Genomic DNA, 21,554 nt, shown 5'->3' with positions numbered 1-21,554 from the left:
TCAGCCGTTTCTCCCTGTGCTGTCCGCGGAAGTCTTCTCCCAAGCATGCACGGAGAAATCCAGCGCCTGATGACGGGGGCAACAGTGAAAAAAGGCGAACTGGTGTAAGAGAGGGGGCGGACTCCAGGACTAAATATTCTCGAAACAAGGAACAGTATCTCGGTAGAAGCCGTCACGAAGGAGGATTTGAGCATCGGAGCCAGACACTCCTTGCCTAAAGTGGAAGGGAAATCAGGCCTTGCAGTGTGCAGTCGCAGTGTTCCCAAATTCAACTCATTCTTTCCCGGATTTTGCCTGTTAGGATCTCGTTGTTTGCTTTCTGTGCACTCGCTGTCAGCATCTTCCCTCCCTTTCCTGCTGCCACCAAACACTCGCCACTCTGCATCCTCCCTGTCTCGTTCCTGCCTCCGTCTCTGTCGTTACGGCGACAGTCGTTTCTCATTTTGAGCGAAAATCTCCGATTCCACCCCTTTCTTTTCGTTGTTTTGTCGTTCGTTTCCAAATTCTCAAGGGTCCGCTGACTGTTTTAACGCTACCGCTTTTGCGTGTTTCCTTCGTCTTTTCCCCCCATCATGGCGACACCCCCTCTTCAGGACGGCGCTCCGACCAACGGTACGTCCAAGTTACAGGAAGTGGCGTGCATGTCGTTCTTCATTGAGGGGATTCCTCCTGTGCTTATACCCTGTGAATCTGTGTGATGAGATATATCGGATAACGCGTAGAGACGCTGTATGCAAATAAATGGGTTATCGAGTTTCAAGGCTATGTTCCCGGCGCGTTTTTTTTTCGCGGCTGCTCGTCATGTCTGCTTGAGGATAAAGCTCTAAAAGCTCGAAGATGGGACAAATTGTAGATTAGGGAGTGATTTCTTCATCCATTTCAGGGTTTCAGTGCCTGCCATGTTGATCTACACTTTCATATATATGCGGGCGTATATATATATATATATATATATATATATATATGCATGCAAGTATATGTCTGTCACAGTGTGTAGTCTCCTAGAAAGCACACCATATGGTGTGTGTATATCGGCTGCGTGTATTTTCTTTGGGAGAATCAGAAAAACAGACGCGACAAAAACTGGTTGAGGTTTATCTGCAGAGGATTTGAAGACGGAGATCGCGCGGGAGAAACCCTGACAGAAGACTTCTTGTGGTGTTTTGGGATGACTGAGTCCGTTTTTCTCATCCCTTGCCTGTCCGTTTGTTACGTTTTTTATCGCTGGAAAACTCTGGAAACATTTTGCATCTCAGGAGGTGCCGCTACCAAGCCAAGCTGCGGCGCGCGTCTGCAAAACTTCGCCCGTATGGCCATCAAGGGGCCGAGCGTCCCCCACTCGATCCTCTTTGGTGTCGGAGCAGGTAAGATTTTTGATGCGATTTCATACCCGCCACAGCAACGTTTTTGAATTCCGGATTTCTGGGAATCTCACCCATCCGTGCTCGTCCGTTGCTGTCTCCAGAGCGACATCCGCTATAGATGCCTACATGTACTTCTCCCTGTGCCTACGACCCTTGGACCGTGTTTAATTCGGGGAACCGCTACTTCTATGCAAGCTGTACAGACATCGTGATATTCACTCTGTCAGTCTCCTGCCGGATGTTAGTGTGTACGGAACACGTATCTCGATCTATCATAGGATGGAGGATTTGGTTTCCCTTTCTGTTTGCGGCGTCCCACGTTTTTCAGGCTGCTGCGCGTACGCAGGCTATTACCTGTATCGCGCTATGCGCCTGACTTTCTTCGATACAGAAAGCGTTGCTCTCCAGTCCCGTCTTCGCTACGCAGAGAAGCAGAAACTGTTTCACCAAGAGCTGGATCGCGAGTTGGCGGCGGGTCACATTGCCAGTCTCGTCGCAGAGTACGACCCGGTCGCCACGCGTCTTCCGTTCCAGCCCATGTAAGAACTGAATGCGGTGTTTCACAGGTTGAGCACAGGCCACGCGGTAAAACAAGAAAAAGGGAACTGGGTCAGGTGCAAAACACACGGGGTCTCTCCTGTACAAAGAAGTGGCGAGACGAAACGAAAAAAAGGGGTTGCATGTGAACCAGCAACACAGGAAGGGACGGCGGCAGAAACACGAACCAAAACGCCACTCTCTACCCGAATATCCTAGGTTTTCTTGCTTATGGTGCGCTCAATTCGCTTAGAAAACAAGTGGAAAAGTGTGAAGGCGAAAGGCGTTTTAATGAATGAAGAATGCCTCGCGATACAGACGATTAGACAGCTGGTGGTCACTAAAGTCAGAGTGAAATAGGCAGTTGTGGATTCGGTCGAGCAGCTGAAGGACCATGTCAACCGGGGGGGTTGTCGGTGGTGGCAAAGAATTGTTGCCACAGCGTGTTTACGGTTCCCGCAACTTTGTTTGTGCGTCTTTCCGTGCTTCAGGCAAGATCGGTACCGAGTGTGACGCAGCTACCGTGTCTTACTTTCTTCTCACGTCCCCCTATGGCTGGTACTGTCGCACCTCCCTCACTCTGGGACCTCGGCGTTCATCCTTGTTTCAGTTCACCGCAAGGCAGTTGCAGCGGCTTCGGTTCCAGCCAACACTGTGGTGGAACCGATTTCGAGCATTCGCTGTTTGTGGAACAGGCATGAGGTTCTGGTGTAGCAAACGACCTCTTTAATACCCTTACTGTACCGGAACGCTCCTTTGTGTGAGCTCCATCGAGCTGCCACTAACAGAAGGAACGTATTGGCCGAGACAGGATTTCATGGCCGTCGGCGTACGCCCCTCTGGTCCCACAATAAGGCATCCAGACGACCGAAGTTCTACATGGGCGGCACATTGTTTACGTAACACCGAACCGGAAATGTACCTCAGCTTGCTGATACGTTACCACGACACCGTCTGGTTCGTCCAACAGGAAATAAGGAATCGTACAGACATTCCTACCACAAATCCCCATGTTCCCCGTATTAGTGCAATCGCACTCTTCTGAGGCACAAATGGCCACGATCAAGAAAGTGCCGCAATGGGATGCGCGGTCATACCGGGAGGAAAAGAACTCCACAAATTTCGGTTCATGTGATGGAATCCTTATTTCCGGGGAGATACTTTCCACGGACGAGTAAAAGCACGCGGGAACTATGTCCATTGTCCACTGACACACATAAAAAAGAAGAGTGCAAGCAAAGTGTGATGGAAAAGGAACCTAGTTCACACGGCGATGTGAGCGCTGCCCCATGGTCACATGTGAATGGGGTTTTCATAGCTGTTTCCTCGTGAACAGGAACGCTGCATTGTCATTAACTTTAAAATCATCCTACGAGACTAGCGCTGTGTGCTCCGAGCTGTTAGTTGTCATCAGCTTCTTCTTCCGCCTGCTTTGCAGCTATTGCATGTGCCTTCTTTATTTTCTTGACCCACATCCAGCCTCCGCCGAGGAGAGTCCCCAGAGAAGAGAGTCCCATCGCCGCTGACATGATGCCAAGACCACGGGCTTTTACGTTATCCCTGCCCTCCCACTGAAGTGCCACTTTCCTGAAGTGACGACTCAAACCAAACAAAGCGGCGGTACCAGCCAGCGCCACACCCCCATATAAACCGGCTCGCGAGATAGCTTGATGCAGGATCGCTTGCCGACGTACACGCCTCAGGGTGCTGGACAAGTAGTCATCATCCTCAGCACCCTCGGTAGACAGTCGCATGCCATTCGAGGAAGACAAGTCTTGACTGCGCCGGTCGGAAACACTCCACCCACGAAGATGTGGAGTGTCGACTTCTTGAGAGTGCGCCCAACGCAAATCCTCTGCTTGTGTTGAAAACGTTTGAAATGGGATTGGCCGTGCTACGTTCTTCCCGCGCCGCTTTTCCGACAAAGGCGATATCGACGATGCTGTTTCTGTCTCGCTGCTCTCCTCTCCCTCTCTACCGTGTTCGTTCCCCTTTGCAGAACGCTCCTCTTTCCGACGATCCACTCCGGGTTCGTTGTTCCAGAAGAAAACCTTCTTCGGGAAAAACCACCCCAATGCCGAGTCAAGAAGAGGTTCCGCAGACGCCGTCGCTTCTACACTGTCCTGGCTGTTAACTTGGGTTGATGCATCTGATGATGCAATCACATACCAACACGTGCAAAAGACTGCGACGACACACTGTACTGCCCGCTCTCGCCAACCGAGCGCCGTCATCGTACCTACGACCCGGTGTTGCGCAGAAAGACCTGCATCTCCCTAAACTTACTTTATCTGCGAGGCATGGTAAACATTCAGGGGCCATCAACATTCACGAACTACACAAAATATCGCTTGGGGGTCTCAGCGACAAGAAACGCCAAAATTTGCCTCGGATTTACTGAATGGAATGGAGTCTTTAGTGCGTTCGTAACCATGGCGCGTCGAACACCATCGCTACGAACTGCATGGTATGAATAACCGTGGCCATAATTGTGGCCTCGCAGACATACGTTGCTCATTTGCCAATACACAGCTCCCTGCGGACAGCATCGAGACTTTAGAATCTCTCGCTGCGCGTCAGCGTCTCTGGTTGTTCAAACAGCCAATGCATTGTGGGGATCAGCGCCAGTGTGCGACGGGGAAGCGTAACTAGCTAGACTCCCATTATCGTTGCCCAGGCGGCAGCAACTTCTCCCCTTCCCCTGTAGCAGGTTCCGCTGTCGTGAACTAAGAAGGACCATTCTACAAGAACGCTTGCTGGTTTGTCGTGATCCTTGTTTCTCACCAGAGTGTCACTGCGATTTAGGAAGTCGAATGTAAGATTTGCACTGTTAGTGAATCACCACCGGGAATGGCCAGGAACCGATTTTAACGAACGCGGAAGAGGCCTTGTCTTCGTTAGGGGACTCCAGTGGATCGGAGGGACTAACACCCACGCTCGCAGCCACTTAACCGAAGTCTCTACCACGTTGAACAACGGGTTATAGTTCGGGCACTCCGCGATTCATTAGAATAGCATTGCTCTATCAGTGGTCCCCCCAGCTGTAGCACACTGTACCATGTATCATATTTAAAGCACCGATTTCGTCGATACACAAAACGAAGTGAGACAGTCGTTGACGCAATTTCTGTGTGGTAACTGCATGATGCTAAAAGAAAAGTGGAAACTGGAAGAGCCGCAGAGGCGCCAGAGGAGCGTCTGTGGTTCAACCGAACTGGGTTCGTCGCGTGCCATAGAAAAAACACTTCTCGATCGTGGCGTTTTGGCTAATCCCGCCGTAAGCCGGGTTTCCACCGGTAACACCTTTTTGCGGGGGAAGGATGGGTAAAGCTGCGGGAGTCCTGGAAGGATGTGTGTCATAATGGCCGAAATATCTTTCTGAATTAAGCGGAGACAAATCCTACATGATTTTGCAAACGAAATGCACAAATGAGACCCACCGGGTGTCAATAGCTGTGACATACGCTCTACAATAGAAATCCTGATTACCGATCAGAACGCACTTAGGTTACGTCGAGGAGTTAAGCATGTAAGGTTGTGATGCCTTGACTGTCCTGAGGCTGGTGACTAGATTCGTTCACGTGTGCCGAGACAGGCTTTCGGAAAAAATGTAACTGGGAGAAATGTGGCAGTACGGAGCTCTGTGTTGTCTCAGGAGAAAATGGCACCGACTTCATAAAAGGGTCAGATTCTACCATAATAATACTGAAGAAACAGCGACACACTTCGGTTTGCTACTTCGCACACAACACAAACATAACGCTGTCAGTGCACATACAATACAGCCGCGAATTCCAGCGACACAGAGTCAGCAAAGTGATACACGGTCGCCGATGATACGCAAAGGACGAGAAAGTTACAGAAGAACCACCGACAAAGAAAGAGGAGTGAACGCGCAGAAAAACTTGACAGAACCACACCACGTTCAAACCCCTCTTTTGAATTCCTCCGCTGCGTCGCGAAAGCCGCGATTGAGATCACAGGGAAAAAACCCCAGAGAAGAACAAGACAGTTACAAGCGCAGAGAATCGAGAACGAGGAAAGACACAGGGAAACACAAGCAACGTGCAGGCGCGATGAACGCAAAGAGTCTCATTCTCGCGTGCTAAACCACAGCCCCCTCGCCTCCTGTACGAATCACACAAACAAAACGTGTCCTGGTAGTCGCACAAAAGGAAACCTGACATGTTGTTTTGCAGAGCATTGATTCCCAATATCGAATTCTAAAGTGCCCTGAGGCTTCCTTCAAGCGAGCAACATCTCACGGGTCATGGAGTCGACAGCCTGGAGCAGGAGATGCAGCGGCCCGGCCTGAACACGACTACTTGCCTGTTCGTCGCTGCCGTCGCCGTCCCTCCCAGAATTGGCTGTTTCTCTCCCTTCGCGTGCATTCTCAACCGCCGCGCTTGACCTAGCAAGGGTGAGTCTCCTTTCGTCGTCTTGAAGCCAGGAAGAGAGAAGCTCGAGGCGGCCGCCTTTCACTCTCTTCTCTTCGCCTCGCTGTGCTCGCAGGGCTGCGAGTCTCGCGAGCATCTCTAAGGACTCTGAGGCAGAACTCGAAGAACAGGAAAGAGGTAGAGGCGCGTCCACGACGTTCCCCCCCCGCGCCTGGGCGAGAAGCCGCCTCGTCCGCTCTGCGTCGTTTTTCGAACCGGACATGCGAGCCGCGACATGAAGAGGATAGTTGGATGTGTCTCCACAGCACGGACAACTGAGAAAGGCATCGGAAAACCCAAGCGTCGGCCTACTCGCCAGCCGCGGCCGTTTCTCGCCTGCCCTAGGCTGATCGCTCCCGATCTTTGGAAGGCTCTCTTCGCCTCTTTCACTGCTCTTCTTTCCAGAATGGCTGCTCGAATTCTCGCTTCTTTCGCTTCCCGCCTCTGCCTCGCCGTTCGGTTTGCTTCCCCCGGAATCCAGCGTGTCCAGCGCCCCGTCCTGTCTCTTCTCGCGACTGCCTCCAACGTTGTGGCCTTCCGCGTTGTGCCAGGAGCCTCGGCCATTGCTCCCATATCTCGGGAGCCCACAGCAACCGTTTCCGAGGCCAGCTATCTCCGCCGAGCCCTGGAAAAGCTCGGCTGCACACTTCAGCTCTCGCCAGGCTCGAGGCAACGGCAGGAGCGAGGCTGGGGACGCCACGAAGGCGGAGATGAAGAACGACAAAGGCACACCTTGACGCTTGAAAAGACCTTCATCGCTTTGGTTTTCCGGGCAAGGAGAGAAGGACGACAAGGAGGCTGACGAGAAGGCAGAGCGCATGGCAATCGCAAAACGCGCAGCGACCGCGGAGTCGCCGAAAGAGGCTTCGCCCGACTCGGGGCGCGAAGACGAATGTGCACATTTCGAAAGAGAGACAGACGGTGACGAAGTGGAAGCCGGCGATCCAGGCGCATCACGAAGGTGAGCGTCGGACTGTGGCGAGAGATCGTCGGCTTCGACGTGTGAGAGGGCGTTTCCGACCGCCTGTCGAGCTGCTAGGGAGAGAAGGAGAAACGCTTCTAGAAGCGGACAGAGATTCGGCGCGACAGAGAAGAAAAACGTTTGGTACGCTGAACAGAGAGACGCATAGCGCTGAAACCACACCTCGAAGACGTCCAAGAACACCTGCAGAGTCGGTGAGAAAAGCAGATGACGGAGCAACGCTCCCTGGACAGCCATCACTTCTTCCACGAGGGGGAGCGACAGAGTCGCAGAAGGTCGAGACAAGGAGACAGAGAGAGAGGGAACGCATGCGGCGCCGGAGGGTGGGGACGAAGATCGAGGCGAAGCTCGCGAAAGGGCGCAACACGCTGGATCTGTCGATGGCTCCCGCGTCGTGGAACTGAGGGACCCCCGACGCGGGGAAGACGCCGGCAGCGATGAACCTTGTTCTCTGTCTGAAGAACAATGGGGTGAAGAAGGTGTGAGAGACAAAGCTGACCGGGGGGAAAACACTCCGCCATGCGACTGCCTTCTCACCTTGTCTACAGAGCAACAGACACAGCAGAGAGAAAACGAGGCCCCGGTAAATCGCTTGCCACGGAAATTCTGCCCCATCCAAGGCCTCGAAGTCTCATACAGACTTCATGAAAAAGTGATAGATATCCTGCTTAAAGGAGGCAGATATCGATGTAGCTGTGAATGCATCAACACCAGAACAAATGTTATATACACCAGTTGCCTCAGAAATGACACCTACGAATATGCTGTACACAGACCTACCGCTAGGCGAGGGCCGTACGCACGGAGACCACACCTGTCCTGAACGTAACGACCAACGTATCTCTCAACCCATCCATCCGCAAGCATATATACATATATACATCTATCTCTCCCTCCATGCATAAACATATATATCTATATATATATCTATATATATATATATATTTATACATATATATATGTAAGCATAACCTTGAAATGAAGAGCATATATACATAGATAGGATGTCCGGGTTGACTTTTGCAGAACCCAGACTACGCCTGATATCCATCTTTGGGGAGATGCACGTGTAGCCATGTGACCACAGGACAACTGACCACTGGCGCGTGAGGACTCCTCGGGCATCAGAGGCGACATTGTGGGCTCTCTGGCGAAGCCTGGCGTTTCCTCTGTTTCTAGTTGTCTGGCCTGCCGCCGCTTCTCAACGAAGGCCACCATGGCGGCGTGGACGCACGGGACTAGCAGCTTCAGCGGCAGCTCCAGTCTGCAGAATGCGGCGAAAACCATCGACGAATACCAAAAGTAGTCCAGAGCCACAGACTCTGTTTCAACTGAGCCACTGCCTCTTAAGGAACTGGGAATGCAAGGTTCCGGCACCCAGCAGCCGCAGCTAGAGAACCAAGAGGGAAGGTAGCAAGCACAGACAGAAGGAAGCAGCGGCGAGAGGAGAGAAAGAGTCCCCCGGTGCAGAGAGAACAAGAAATGCAGAGAGACAGCAGGGAGACACGCGCGGAAACTGCAGGTGGACCCGAGAGACAAACGTGCAACTCCCTAAATGAAAACAGGACAGTAGGCACACAGAGATTCTCTGAGTAGATTTGTTCGCAAAAGGATTCCCTTTTAGCCTCTTCAAACCGTTTTTTGTCTTTGCCGGAGATGCTAGAACTGCAAAAGACACACGCCTTTTCCGCTACGACTCGGCGCCAGTCCTGCGTACCTTCTGCCGCGAACAGGGAGTGCGTCATCTTGATCAGGCAGTTCTTCTTCCTCCTTCCGTTTGCGCCGCCGTCGGCTCCGGTCGTCTCCACCTGCCTCGCTGGCTTCCCGACAAGACGCGCGAAGGGCGAAAAACGCGAAGAGATGTCGCTCTCTCTCCAGCTCGTTCCAAGCCTGCCCAAATGACGCGGTGAGGAAACGCCAGACGTCGCTGCCTAGAAGATTGTAGACTTCGAGCACTTCGCTTTCGATCTCGCGTCTTTGATCTTCCTCCTCTGCGCGCCTTGCCTCGACTTCTGTCTCCTCGAATCGTCGACCTTCGCTTGGATCACGAAACGGCGTCGCACTCACGAAAGAGCACGCTGAAGAACACAAGGAGAGCCGCACCCAGTTGCTCGCCGCTTCTGTGTCTCCTGCGTCTCCGTCGCTCTCGAAAAGGGTGTCTGTTGTCTCCAGAGGCCGCGGCGATTCGCCCTGAAAGACGCGCCGTTCGCGCCGAGCGTCCGATTCCTCCTCTCCGCCTCCGAATGCTTCCCCGATCCCCCCCGTCTCCTCGGGGTCTCTCTTGGGCTCTGAACTCCCTTCCGGAGAAGCACGCGGAGGCAACGGGAGACAGGCTGTATTACAGCCTGGTTCTCGCTCTTTGTTGCTCTTGCCTTCTCTGCTAAAGGTGCGAAAGCCGCGAAGAAAGGGCGGCAAACTTCGACGGAGAACAAGGAGCAGAAGAAGCAGATCTGACTCGAATGCTTCCAGAGACGAGTACGCGCCAGCAGCGTTCCGCCGCTGCAGCTCTTCAACGAGAAGCTCGAGGCCATGCAAAACCCAGAAATCTCCCACATGGCTGTCGACCTCCTTGTCGCTTTTGGCAGACTGATGTGTATGTTCTTCCCTTTCGTGAAAGTCGCGCTGCGGAGGTTCCCCGCCTTCCGGATCTTGAGATAGTTTCTCTTGCATGTGCGGCATGCAGCCGTTGTGGACGCCAGAGTCTTCTGCGCTCTGTCTTGACCGGCAGTCGAGCTCGGAGGGCTTGTCGATGGCTGGTTGTCGCGCGTCTGTAATGGCATTCTCTTCTGTTCTCTCTTTTGTTTCTAGGCTCGTTCGATGTGTGCTTCCGATGGCGTCACCACACACCGTCGCGGGCCGTGACTGCGCATTCCTTTGTCCCTTCTCTGTTTTCCTCTCTTCATCCGCTTGGCCGAGACCCCAGGACGCGTTCGTCGCCTGACTGTCTGACTCGTCTTCATCTCCCGTTCCGTCTGCTTCCTGCGAGTCTTCGGATCCTGAAGTGTCTGAAGAAGAGCAGAGAGGCTGAGAAGAAAGATGCTTCTCAGAGTCGGAGGTTTCGCTCTCCTCGTCCGGTTCGCCATCTCCCTTCTCCTCCCTGTCGCTTGTTTCTGTACGGCAAGATGCGTCCGCGTCTGAACGATCGCTAGATTCGGTTTCCTCTTCCTCGGATGCACTCCCTTCTTCTCCACGCCTCTCTCTGGCTTCCACCACAGGTTTCTCCTTGTCGGCCTTCCTCGACGCGTCCGCATCTTTCCTGGTCTCCTGTCCATTATCTCCACCGTCATCTGAGTCCGAAAACGGCACAGCCTCCACATCTTCTCTTCTTGGTGCCTCATGTGTGACCTCTGGTGTCGCTTGTCTCCCCCTCAAACAGTCATCCTCTTGCTCTTTTCCCGAACAAGTCGACGTCGACCCTCCCTCGTCATCTCTATCTGCTTCCCCTCTCTCCTCCATCGACGCCTCCGCCTCTCGTGCGTCCGCGTCCTGTCTCTCGAGCCTCGCCAGCTTGGCCTCGCCATACCCCGACGAGTTCGCGCGCTTCTTCTGTCTCTCGGTCTCTCTTTGTTGTGTCTGTGCTTCGGCCTCTGCCTCCTCGAAGCCGTCCTCTCCGTCGCCTCTCCCTCTGTTCTTCTTCTTCTCCTCCGTTTCTCTTTCCTTCTTCTCCTTCTCCAGCTTCAGGGTCTGCAGCGCCTGCGCGAGCGCGGCGGCGAGCGTCGCCTGGAGTTTCCTCTTGGTCGTTTTCTCTTCCCACCTCTCGAGTGCCTCAGAGGAATCTCCCGCGCCCCCTTCGGTCTGTCTGAGGAATCTCGCAGACCGTCTCTGCACGCTTCTCTGCTGCAGCAAAAAGAGCTTTGACATGTCTGTCCATTTCGTCACTTCCTGACTCAGCTGTTCGCCCTTTGACACGCAGCAAGCCAGGCAGAGAGACAGCGACGCCGCGGGCGTATCCTCCTCGAGCCAGGCCTGAGCGTCGAAAGGCGAGTTCGCGGTCACACGCGCACCCTCCAAGGAAGCTGGAGTCGCGTCTTTCTCTGTCTCAGGTTTGCGGCCTCGGTCTTTGCGAGCGAAGGAGGAGAGCAGCTGGCATGCAGGCGACGGCGTCTCCGAGGCAGCCTCTCGGTCCGCCACCCCACAGAGCCTCGCACGGGCCTTCAGACGCAGGAGACGGCGATCTTCCTCGTCGCGACTCTCGAGCCACAAGCGAATTCGCTGCTCCATGGCCTCCACGAATTGACACGTTAATAGAGCAGCTCTGCGGCAGGAAGGAAGGGAAACAGAGAAACGCGCGCGGAGAGGAAGCGTTGGGAAGGCAGGCAAGGCCAAGAGAACCGCTACCAGGCAGGCAACAAAGGAGAGAAGCTAGAGCAAGGAGACACATGCGCTCTAACCCAAAAAGCGTCAAACGCGCCACAGGCAGGGAGAGCAGCGACACTCTGAACAGACAAGAAAACATGGCTCAAGCGATGAATCGGTATTGAAAGGTTACAAAAAAGCTGAGGACAAACCTGAGAGTCGAAGGGATCGAGCACAAGTAGAGACAAGCGAAAATAAAGACGTTTACAAGGAAACGTGAACGAGCTTCGCTTCCTGCGACTCACCCCTCGTCGACCGTAGGATTGTCCACGGGCGCCTCTTTGTCAGTCTCTCGTGACGGAAGCCCGCGGTCGTCGTGTCTGCGTTTCCTCGTCCTGTCTTCTCTTCCCTCGAAAGCAAAGGCCTCCCGAGAGTGGAGAGAAGCAGAGGCGCGGACAGCCATGAAGCGACTCAAGTCCACTGGAAGCTTCTCATTCTTCTCCAGCAAAACAATGAAGAAACACATTCTCCCCCCAGACGACCCACGCAGGCCCCCCGCAGCGCTCTGGTGGAGACAGTCGAGGAAGGCCAGTCGCTCGAGAGAACTCAGACACGCCCAGAGCTCTGAGGGAAGGAAGGCAGAAGTGAGACAGAAAAACCAAAACGAAACAGAAAGCTTGAGGCCCCATCGGATACAAACCACTGCCCGGGACTTCCCAACGCAAGTCGGGAGCTGGTGAACCTGGATGAGACACTCGACATCAGATAAATAGATCTCCTTGCCGTCATCCGTGGTCTCACAAGACGCGGGTCTGTGTCACATCCTCCGGAACGACCTCTCTGTGCGTCCAGTGTATCTCTCTGTATCTGCCCCTGTCTCTGTAGATCCCTACTACTGCACTAGTACCTGAGTTCTCGTTTCTCTCGCCGACGCTTCAAGGGATATCTGTCTATCTAGCCATAGAAAAACATATATATCTACGTATCAATATATCTATCAGTCGATTCGTCTATGCTTGAATGTACTGGCGCCGGATGACTCGTGACACTGAACACACGGAAGAAAAGTTTCAAGTGCTTCAAAACTTGTAAACGATTTCAGATTGATTCCACTTCAGCACACAACACAAACACAGAAAGCCAAAGCATCTGCACTTCCATCTACTTACATACAAACACACAAATACATATATATATATATATATATGCATGCATGCACACATACATATGTAAGGACATGCACATATACCTATATATATATATATATACCTATATATATGAATATATATACCTATATATATGAATATATATACCTATATATATGTACCTATATATATATATATATATGTAAATTTAAATGAATTTGAAGGGCATCGATATCGCAGTGCAGCGTATTTGTGGCAACCGGGTTTACCAGAGATCTGGTAGAGAATGACAGCTCCGCTTTTTCCGTCGTCTTGTCCAGAGGCGACATGCAGAACCCGGTGGAGTATGTCCCCAATGGGTGTGCCCCCCGGGCCGGTCGTCTGAGGCCCGACAAAGAGAGTCGCCGGAGACAGCTCGACGCGCGCGCCAACCTGGATCCGCAAAAAGGGAAGGAAAACAGAAACTCGGAGACATGAATCAGAGCCAGGAAAAGCAGAGCGGCTGTGTTGTTGAGCGTCACATGCAGTAGTCCTGGGTACCTGAGGCAGCAGATTAGAACTGGTTGCTCGCAAAAAAAGAGCGCGTCTGCCTGTGGGAGGGAAGTGAGGAACGAGAAACGAAAACCGGAATTGAAACAAGAAACAAGGCACACACGCGGAGATCCAGGAGAGCACGGAATCCAGAAGGAGCGAAAGAGCATTTGGACACAGCATTCCTTTACATTCACTCGTTGTGTCGCGAGATACACACAGGCGTGAACTTGGCTCAGACAAAAGCGGCCCCTTCTACGCCCAAACGTATGTAGGGAGATATCCATATAAGTATATATATATATATATCTATACATATATGCATGTGCATGCGTATCTGTAAAATAGAGAGGCACGTATACGTACATAGAGTTGTTTATACTGTGGAAAGGGTGATGTAGACAGACGATCGACGAATGACGGACCGAAGAGATGCCGACTTCGGGGCAAATGTTTCCTTGACATAAACGCAGTCTAGTGCAGTCGTATGCGACTGGTACTTCCTGGCACCCTTTTCAATGTTGGACGTGATTCCAAAACAGGTGAGATTTAGCATCTTTTATACCACCAACATGTCACCGAAGCATCAGCAACAACGCACCGTTTTTATCAACGTAACAACTTCGAGGTCCAAGCGTCCCCAAATCTTTAAACTCGTACACGCAGTGGTTTAAGACATTCGCGACACCCTTTTGACATGAATCTAAGCATGCTTGTCACATGCACTGAATCTGATTGAAAGAGCAGACTGCTTACGTTAAGAGCACTGAGAAGCGCCGGAATGAGGTAGCCTCGAAGCACACTTAGGGAGAGCCCGTTGTCTGCGTTATCGCCTTCATTGTTTGCCATTTTATTCAGACTCAAGTTCGCCTCTGGCCGCAGACCCGCAGAGCGGCCTGCCGGCTTCCCCGCCCTACTGGACCGCCCCCCGGCCCTCAGCAGCAGCCATTTGGCGCCCAAGGCGCCGCCGACTCCTCGGCGGTAAGCACCGGCGAGTGCAGGCTGCAGCAAGGGGACACTGGGCCTCTGGACTCCGAGAGAGACAGGAGCGGCGTCAAAAGAAGATAAGACCGAAGAGCGAGAGAAAGGAGCCCCGCGATCGGACGAACACTGGCTCTGAATCAACGCTCCGTTTTCGACCGACAAGCCGTTTTCCTGACTCACAATCCCACCGTCCGTCGCGCCAATCTCGGCTTCCGCTGGTCCGGCCAAGGCTACCTCCAGGTTCGCCCTCTTGTCGCCAGGATCAGGGAAAGCTAGAGAAGCAGGGCCGGCTCTGAGGCAGGTTCCTCTGGGCATTGTTGAATCGCTTTCTCTGTCTTCAAACGTTATCGCATCCTCCCGACCCAGTTGCCTGTCTCCAGTGTCTCCGTGGTCGAGTTCGAGCTGGCGACCTGCAGACGCGAAGGCGGCCTCCGACGGGGCGACACTCGACGACGCCCAGCTCCCAGGAGGCGGCGTCTGTTTCGCGAGAGACAGGAGACTGTCTCTGGTCATGAGGCGCTGCCAAGCCTCAAAGAGAAGGTCGTCGTGGAATCGGAAAAGGAAGTGAAGAACGGACGCAACCGGACGCCGAAAAAACGGAGACGCCTCCGTTGCTGCTGCCCACAGACAGCAGCAAGAGGAAGAGCCAGATGAAAAAGAGAAGGGAAATGAGGAGGAAAATGACGAAGAGGACACCGAGGAGGGAGGAAACAAAGAAGCGGGGTAGGAGGCCCTGCGGCCACTGTTTTGAGAGAACGAGACGTCTTCCCCGGCGTCTTCAGCAGAGCTGTTCTCAGCAAGGCTCCCGCCGAGATCTGTGACACAGGGCGGGAGAGATGGGAAAGACGAGAAGTGAGGATGTGGAGTTTCTCCTTGCCTTTTTCGACATCTGTGGGCGGCTTCACTCGTGTTGTCCAAGAGCCTCATGACGCGTCTCGTCACGCTGCCCCCTCGGTGAGAAATTGAGTGCCGCTTCTCAGGAGGGGTCGCCCCAAAGGAAGTCGAAGTGTCTCCGCGAGCAGCCGCCGTCCACCCTGCGCCTCTGCCCCTGTCGGTTGTGGCTTTCACGAGACTCACGGCCGCCTCCACGTCGTCGATAGAGACGAGAGGTACCGGGCGCGGTCGCTTCGTTCCGAGCAAGGTTGCCAGCAACTGAGAGGGGAAGAAGAGCGCAGCGAGGCTCTCTTCAGCCCCGACAGGTGGGGCCGAGGCCTGACAGAACAGGGAGAAGAATGGCTCGCAATCGAAGTCTTCACACTTGGCCTGCGCGTGGCGTAGGAGAGAAATGTCAAAGAGTTCCGGCTTCTCTCTTCGGGTCGCCGCCATCGCAGCTTCCATCACGACACGCTGGATCTCCGCTCCAGTCATGCCGCGCATCTCCTGGGCTATGTTGAGGAGCTCTTCTTCTCGACTAGCTTCTTCGCCAAAGAGGCTTCCCCTCTCACATTCGAGACTCGCGTCCACCTCCTCGACGCAGGTTGCAGCAGCTCGCTCGCCTCTCTCTCCTGTGTGCTCTCGCTGTGGACGTGAAGGTCGACCTCCAGCTGGCTTCTCACGCTTCGTCCGCGGTCTCTCGCCTAACCCAGCGACCGGCGGGCGGCGCACTCCAAGCTGTTCTCGCAGGAACTTCTTAAGGATGGACAAGCAACTCTGGACATCGTTGAACGGCATGAATCTGCACTCGCGATCGAAGCGACCTGGGCGCCTGAGGGCGCTGTCGATCAACTGCGGGCAGTTCGTTGCTCCGAAAATAAGAACGTTCTGCATCGGCTTCAGACCGTCCATGAGGGCGAGGAGTGTCGCCACCAGGGCCGCCTGCTCGCCGACGCCTGAGCCGGAGCTGGAGGCTCCATCACCGTCACCCGCCTTTGAAAACAAGTTCTTCTCGCGACAAGGGGCCATGCCATCCAGTTCGTCGAAGAAAATAATTGACGGAGCATGTTTCTCGGCCGCAGCGAACAGCTGCATCAAGCTCTTCTCCGCCTCCCCGACCCACTTGGACAGCAACTCGCCCCCGCGCCGGACAAACAGCGACACCCGGTGACCGGCTTGGCGCAAACTCCCCACAAAGGCTCGCACCAACAAAGTCTTCCCCGTCCCCGGAGGCCCACAGAGAAGGACGCCGCGAGGCGGTCGCAGCAGCGGCGAGCACGCGTTTGAAAACGACGAGAAAAGCTGAGGATTCAGCAGACCCGCTGCCGCCTCCTCAAGCACCCCGATCGCCTCGGTCAAACCGCCTGGAACAAAAACAACGAACAAAGCAAAGGGAAGCTCCAGAGACGTCCAAACGCCCCCGCAGGTACCTAGCTTCGTCGCCCAGCTCCCGCGGCCACACAGAAGGAGACGAAGCTGTAGCTGTGGGCAAACGCTTCTCCGTGAGAAGGAGACGACTTGCATGTCGCCACAGAGAGACAAACTCAAAAGAAGCGGCGGAGGTACGGCCAACACAGGTCGTCGTCAGACACGGAGACAGAACCACAAGGACACAAGAAGACGCAGTGTGACTCGCTTGGCCCCTCACGAATGTCTAGATACATGGGCGTGTGTCTCTCTCTGGAAAACCACGACTGAGTCTCAAAGCAAACTGTGTCTGCGTTCTCGACGCGGAAAAACATGATAAAAACAGGATGCCCGTAGACGTATTCTCCAGTGCATGGATTACTGTGAGTCACACTTTCAGGGGCGTTCTTCGAAGAGCAGATCCGGCAGCAGCTAGACGGGACAGACACTGGCAATCTGAAAGTCCAGAAAGTCCGAATGTTGATAGAGTAAACTGTCATGAGAGAAACGCAAACAGCGAACCTACCAACATCTTCCAAGGTGATATTGCAGTCGACATCATCTGGCAAAACGTCTTCTTCTTCTGCGTCTCGGCCACCGTCTGGAGAGGTGTCTCCGTTGTCCCCAACTTTGCAGCCGCGGACCGAAGAGACAGCTGGGGCGCCCGAGCCTTCCACGCAAGCAGCCTCGCCGCCTCGCGCGTCTCCTGGTCCCTGGCGGTCTCGGCGGCCAGCCTCAGATTGCGCCTCCGCGTTGTGTGCATGCGGAGCAGGCGTACGAGCGTTGCCACTTTGAGGACGGCTAGCATGTGACTCCTGTTGGGTCTCTTGAGGACCCGACGCCGACGCCGTTCTTGTTCTCGCGCTTTGCTTCGGTGGACGAAACCCCCCCAGAATGAACTTGGCTGCGCTGGCGCTCGTCCGTCGCCTCGCCTCTTCGCTCTCTCTTTCGGACTCCCTCTCGCCTCTCCGCTGTTCGTCGAGCGACAGCCTCCCGCCGCACCCGCCCGCCGCGTCTCGCGGCACAGCGCTAGAGACAGACGGCATCGGAGACGCGCTGGGCCTTTTATTTCCAACTGCATGTGCGGCGTCCCGCGGCGAGTCTGCAAGAGGCTTCTTCCCTGCAGCCGGCGTCCGCCGCGCCGCCTCCCTCTCCCTCTCGAGCTCCTGCGCAACGCGACGCAGGGACTCCAAGTGTCTGTCCACGCGAGAGGCAACGATTCGCCAGGCACCCTCCAAGTCATCGCTCGCCTCCTGCGACCGCCCCGAAAAAAGCCACGACGAAGTCGAGGAAGAACAGGAGGAAGATGAAGAAGAAGATGAAGAGGGAGAAGGTTTCGTGAAGAGAGAAGGCGTCGCAGGAGTCGGGGAGTGGATCGAGTTCTGGGCGTCACGCCTGGATTCTGTCGCCGTAGGCGCCGGTCTGTCTCCGTCATCCTCGCTGTCGGAGGGAGACAGAAGGCGAACGAGTCGACGACGACGGACAGCTGTTCTCTGTTCTTCAGCCTCTTTTTCAGGTCCGTCTCTCCCAGAAATCAACGCAGACGATGCTGCACCAGGAGCACCTGAGCATGGAGAAGATGAAGAGGGGAAAGGAAGGGAAGCGGAAGGATGCGAGCGCGGAGTCATCTCCCGATGTGATCCTTCCAGTGCGTCAGCTGTTCGCCGTCTGCTTCGGACGCCTTCTCTCTTGGTCGCCTCTGTCTCCTGTCCCTCTGGAACTGGTGAGGCAGCCGAAGACAAGCGGCAAGACAGCCGCGAGCCGCGTTCTTCTTTACTGCGTGTGTTGCTGCCGGACTTATCTGCGGACTTGCTCGTCAAGTCGTATTCCCGGTCGGCGCCTCTACGACGCATCACGTTTGTCTGCGCCTGCGACTCCTCCGGGTCTTGTACCACTCTCCGCCGCTTCCGCCCTGTCTCCTCGCTCTTCTTAGCTGTCTCCTCGCCTCCAGCCGACCCCCCACGAGTGCCGATACTCGCAGGCCGCCGCTCTCTTGCATTTGGACCTCGAGAAGAGATGGTGGAGGCAGACATGTCGTTGTCTCTCTCCTTCGCCAGAGCGCGGCTCCGAGACAAAACGTGGTGAGACACCTCCGGCCTGCTGTCTCCGTCTCTGTCCCGCTTCCGGAGACGGGACCCGGATCGCTGATTCGCTGAATCATCTTTGGAGGTGCTTGACCGCGAGGCGGGCGTCGTCCGCTTCTCCGTTTCGTCTCCCCCTTCAGCCTTTCGTCGCCCCGCGCCCTCGCATACGTCACCGGCTTTCCCGCCGGAGACTGTCCCCTTTCGGCCGCGTTGGGCTCCATACGCGGCTAGCTGCGGCGAGAGCGAGAGCGCGCGACTCGCGCCGCCACGCGCAGGGGAAGCCGAAGCGGCGAGAGAGGCGCGGCCGCCGTTGCAGGGCGAGGAAGGCGAAAGAGGCAACGCAAGCACACCCGCGAGACGCGAGCTGCGACGAGGCGGCAGCGAGATAGAAGCCTCCCGTTCTACGCCTTTTTCGTTTTCTTGCTTTCTCCGAGTGCAGTGCGCAAGAGATCGCCTTGACGCGTGAGGAGACGAGGGGGAAGGAGAGCGAGAAGGCGACGCGCGAGGAGGTTCGCGAGAGGGAGACGCCGACGCAGATGGCATGTCTCGTGGAGCCGCCGAGGGCGGGAGTTTCGGCGACAGTGCGAGAGGAGCGGCAACCGCGGAAGGGCCTCGGGATGGCGAGCGAGGAGACAGTTGAGGCGATGACTGACCAGAAGACGACAGCGACGAGACGAAATTGTCGTTTTCGCCCATGTCTTCATACATGCCATAATCTTCTTCGGCCAGTCCCTCTGCTTCTTCGATGCCGCTCGCCTCCTCATCTTGCCAGTCTTCATCCCAGCTAGCCTCCTGGTCCTCGAAGCTTTCTTCTGCTTCTTCTTCTGCTTCTTCTGCTTCTTCTTCTGCGTCCTCTTCTACGTCTCCATCTTCTCGCTCTTCCTCGTTCTCGCCCTCTTCAGCCTCAGAGAAAGCGAAGCAGGACGCTCCTGGCGACTCAGAGTCACTCAAGGCTTCACTTTCGTATGAAGAGGCTTCATCTTCATAGTCGTCATCGTCTTCGTAGTCTTCGCCTTCTTCTTCGGACTCCTCCTCTTCCTCGTCCACGTCCGCGTCTCCCTCGTCCTCCTCTTCGTCCTCTTCTTCTTCCTCTTCTTCTTCCTCCTCTCCAGACCCAAATAGGGTGTCGCTTCCCCACAGGTGACTCTGTTCGTCGTTTCGCTCGTGGCGCGAAGATGCGACCGCTGCGTTTCCTCTCTTCTGGGAAGAGCCTAATTGGATGTCGCTCTCTTTCTGTCGAGATTTGTCGAGTTTGACTTGCTTCTCTCCTGACACGGCGCCTCGAGGCGGAGTGTATCGTGATCCAGGATCCCTCCGAGGCCGAGAAGGCCCAGAGTCCTGGCTGAACAGTGAAGGCGTTTCTTCCAGGGAAGAACACTGAGACTCAGATCTCTCTCTGTTTGTTTCGTCTCCCCAAGACGCCAGGTGCAGCAGTGTGTGGGCGTCACTGGCATCTTCGTCGTCGTCAGAAGAGCAGGACGAGACTTCGTTCTCTCTCCGTTCGCCCCTCTCTGCCTCGTTCCAGTGCTGCACCTTCTCTCTCTGCTTCACTTGCCAGCCTCTCGCGTGCTCAGGGTCTTCTGTTCCTTCACTCCGCGTCGTCTGTCTCTTTTCTTTGTCGCCGTGGTTACTGGTTATCTTCGTCTTGCCTCGAATGCCTTCCTCCTTCCGGTTCCCCTCGCCCTCTCGCTTCATCTCTTCCTCTCGGTGTCTCTCCTTCACGGCTTCGCTCTCCGACGGCCGCTGCTCCTCTTGCACCCGCGCGTCCTTCTTCTTCTTTTTCTTCTTCTCTCTCGCTGCATTCTCTGTCCCCTTTCCAGATCCCCTGTTGTCTCCTCCTTCCCCCGGCGCGTCTCCTTCTTCACCATGTTTATCGGAGCTGCTTTTCTTCTTTCGCTTGACTGCCTCAGGGTCGGCGCCTTCTTCAAGGAAGCCGTCGTCCGACCTCTTCTTTTTCTTTTTCTTCTTCTTCTCAGGTTGCCCTTCGGCTTCGTTCTCTCCGCCCTCTGCCGCTGTGGACTGGCGCTTCTCTCTGCCGGCGAGAAGAGGTGACGAGAGTTGCTTCTTCGGTGCTTCGAGCCTTTGGTCCGCAGCTTGTTCGTGCAGACTCTCGGCTTTGCTGAGAGACCCTCCGAACGTCTTTTTGGCTGCTGGCAATACGGAGACGGAGCGGTGCAGGGGCGTCGCCAGCTTCTCCTTCTTGTGTGTCAGCTCCTTCTCGCCTTTCGGCTTCTTCTCCCCCAGACGAGGATCCGGCGACGTTGTATTACCTCGCAGGAGAGACGCCTTGGCACCGGCAGACGCGGACGCGGCGGCAGCAGGAAGACAGAGGGTCGGGAGCCTGCGAGCTTCCAGAAACCGGGAGACACTTGGGTCCTCATAGATACCGGCGGGAAGGTCTTTCCCCCGGCGCTTCTCCAACGGCTTCGAGGAAGCAAAAGAGGTCTTAGGCGAGAGCAGTGGCGAGTGAGGAAGCGACTTGTTGGCAGGTCTATTTTTCTTCAGAGAGGTCACCCGCGGCTTTCCCAGAGGAGGAGATGAGGGGCTGCTGTCCGGCTGCGGTGCCGTCGATCCTCCACGGGGAGCGAAACTGTTTTTCTCGTTGCTCCGAGCAGATGTGTAGCATGCTGCCGAAACGTTCGCATCCGAATCTGCAGGTTGGACAGGAAAGGAAACGCGACTTGACGGAGAGGAACAGACCACTGAAGAAGGACCTGAGGCACAGAGAGCAGCGGAGCAGGAAGCAGGAAGAGCCGGCGAAGACGCCTGGGCTCTCCGCCTCCTTTTCTTCTTCCTTTTTTCGTCCATCGGTGGACGATCCAGAAGGAGTGAAGAACTCGCGAGAAAAGATCTGAAACGAAGGCGACCAGGAAAAACAATGGAGAGTGGCAGAAACAAGAACGACGCGGCCCTTC

General features: G+C 55.0%; 3 protein-coding genes across 3 annotated transcripts; 1 reads left to right on the top strand and 2 right to left on the bottom strand.

The window, feature by feature from the left end:
• The first annotated feature begins 86 nt into the window (after positions 1 to 86).
• TGME49_247410 (hypothetical protein) lies at positions 87 to 4,548 on the top strand. The gene is made up of 4 exons (XM_002367067.2): positions 87 to 612; positions 1,257 to 1,364; positions 1,693 to 1,903; positions 2,393 to 4,548. The coding sequence occupies exons 1-4, from the start codon at positions 573 to 575 to the stop codon at positions 2,412 to 2,414; spliced, it is 381 nt and encodes a 126-aa protein (XP_002367108.1). The 5' UTR covers positions 87 to 572; the 3' UTR covers positions 2,415 to 4,548.
• Positions 2,677 to 5,177, bottom strand: TGME49_247400 (hypothetical protein). Its single transcript, XM_002367066.2, has one exon. It carries the CDS (start codon positions 4,133 to 4,135, stop codon positions 3,302 to 3,304), a length of 834 nt encoding a protein of 277 aa, XP_002367107.1. The 5' UTR covers positions 4,136 to 5,177; the 3' UTR covers positions 2,677 to 3,301.
• Positions 5,178 to 5,618: 441 nt separating this feature from the next.
• TGME49_247390 (ATPase, AAA family protein) lies at positions 5,619 to 21,554 on the bottom strand. Its single transcript, XM_018780823.1, has 7 exons — positions 17,082 to 21,554; positions 14,048 to 16,512; positions 13,030 to 13,192; positions 11,921 to 12,239; positions 9,037 to 11,574; positions 8,417 to 8,583; positions 5,619 to 7,861 (listed from the first exon to the last, which is right to left on the bottom strand). The coding sequence occupies exons 1-7, from the start codon at positions 21,445 to 21,447 to the stop codon at positions 6,147 to 6,149; spliced, it is 11,733 nt and encodes a 3,910-aa protein (XP_018634961.1). The 5' UTR covers positions 21,448 to 21,554; the 3' UTR covers positions 5,619 to 6,146.

The sequence above is a fragment of the Toxoplasma gondii genome, chromosome XII (genome assembly GCF_000006565.2).
Source record: "Toxoplasma gondii ME49 chromosome XII, whole genome shotgun sequence".
Classification (NCBI taxonomy): domain Eukaryota; phylum Apicomplexa; class Conoidasida; order Eucoccidiorida; family Sarcocystidae; genus Toxoplasma; species Toxoplasma gondii.
Note: the sequence above shows the minus strand (reverse complement) of the source record. Positions and strands in the feature narration are given on the sequence as shown.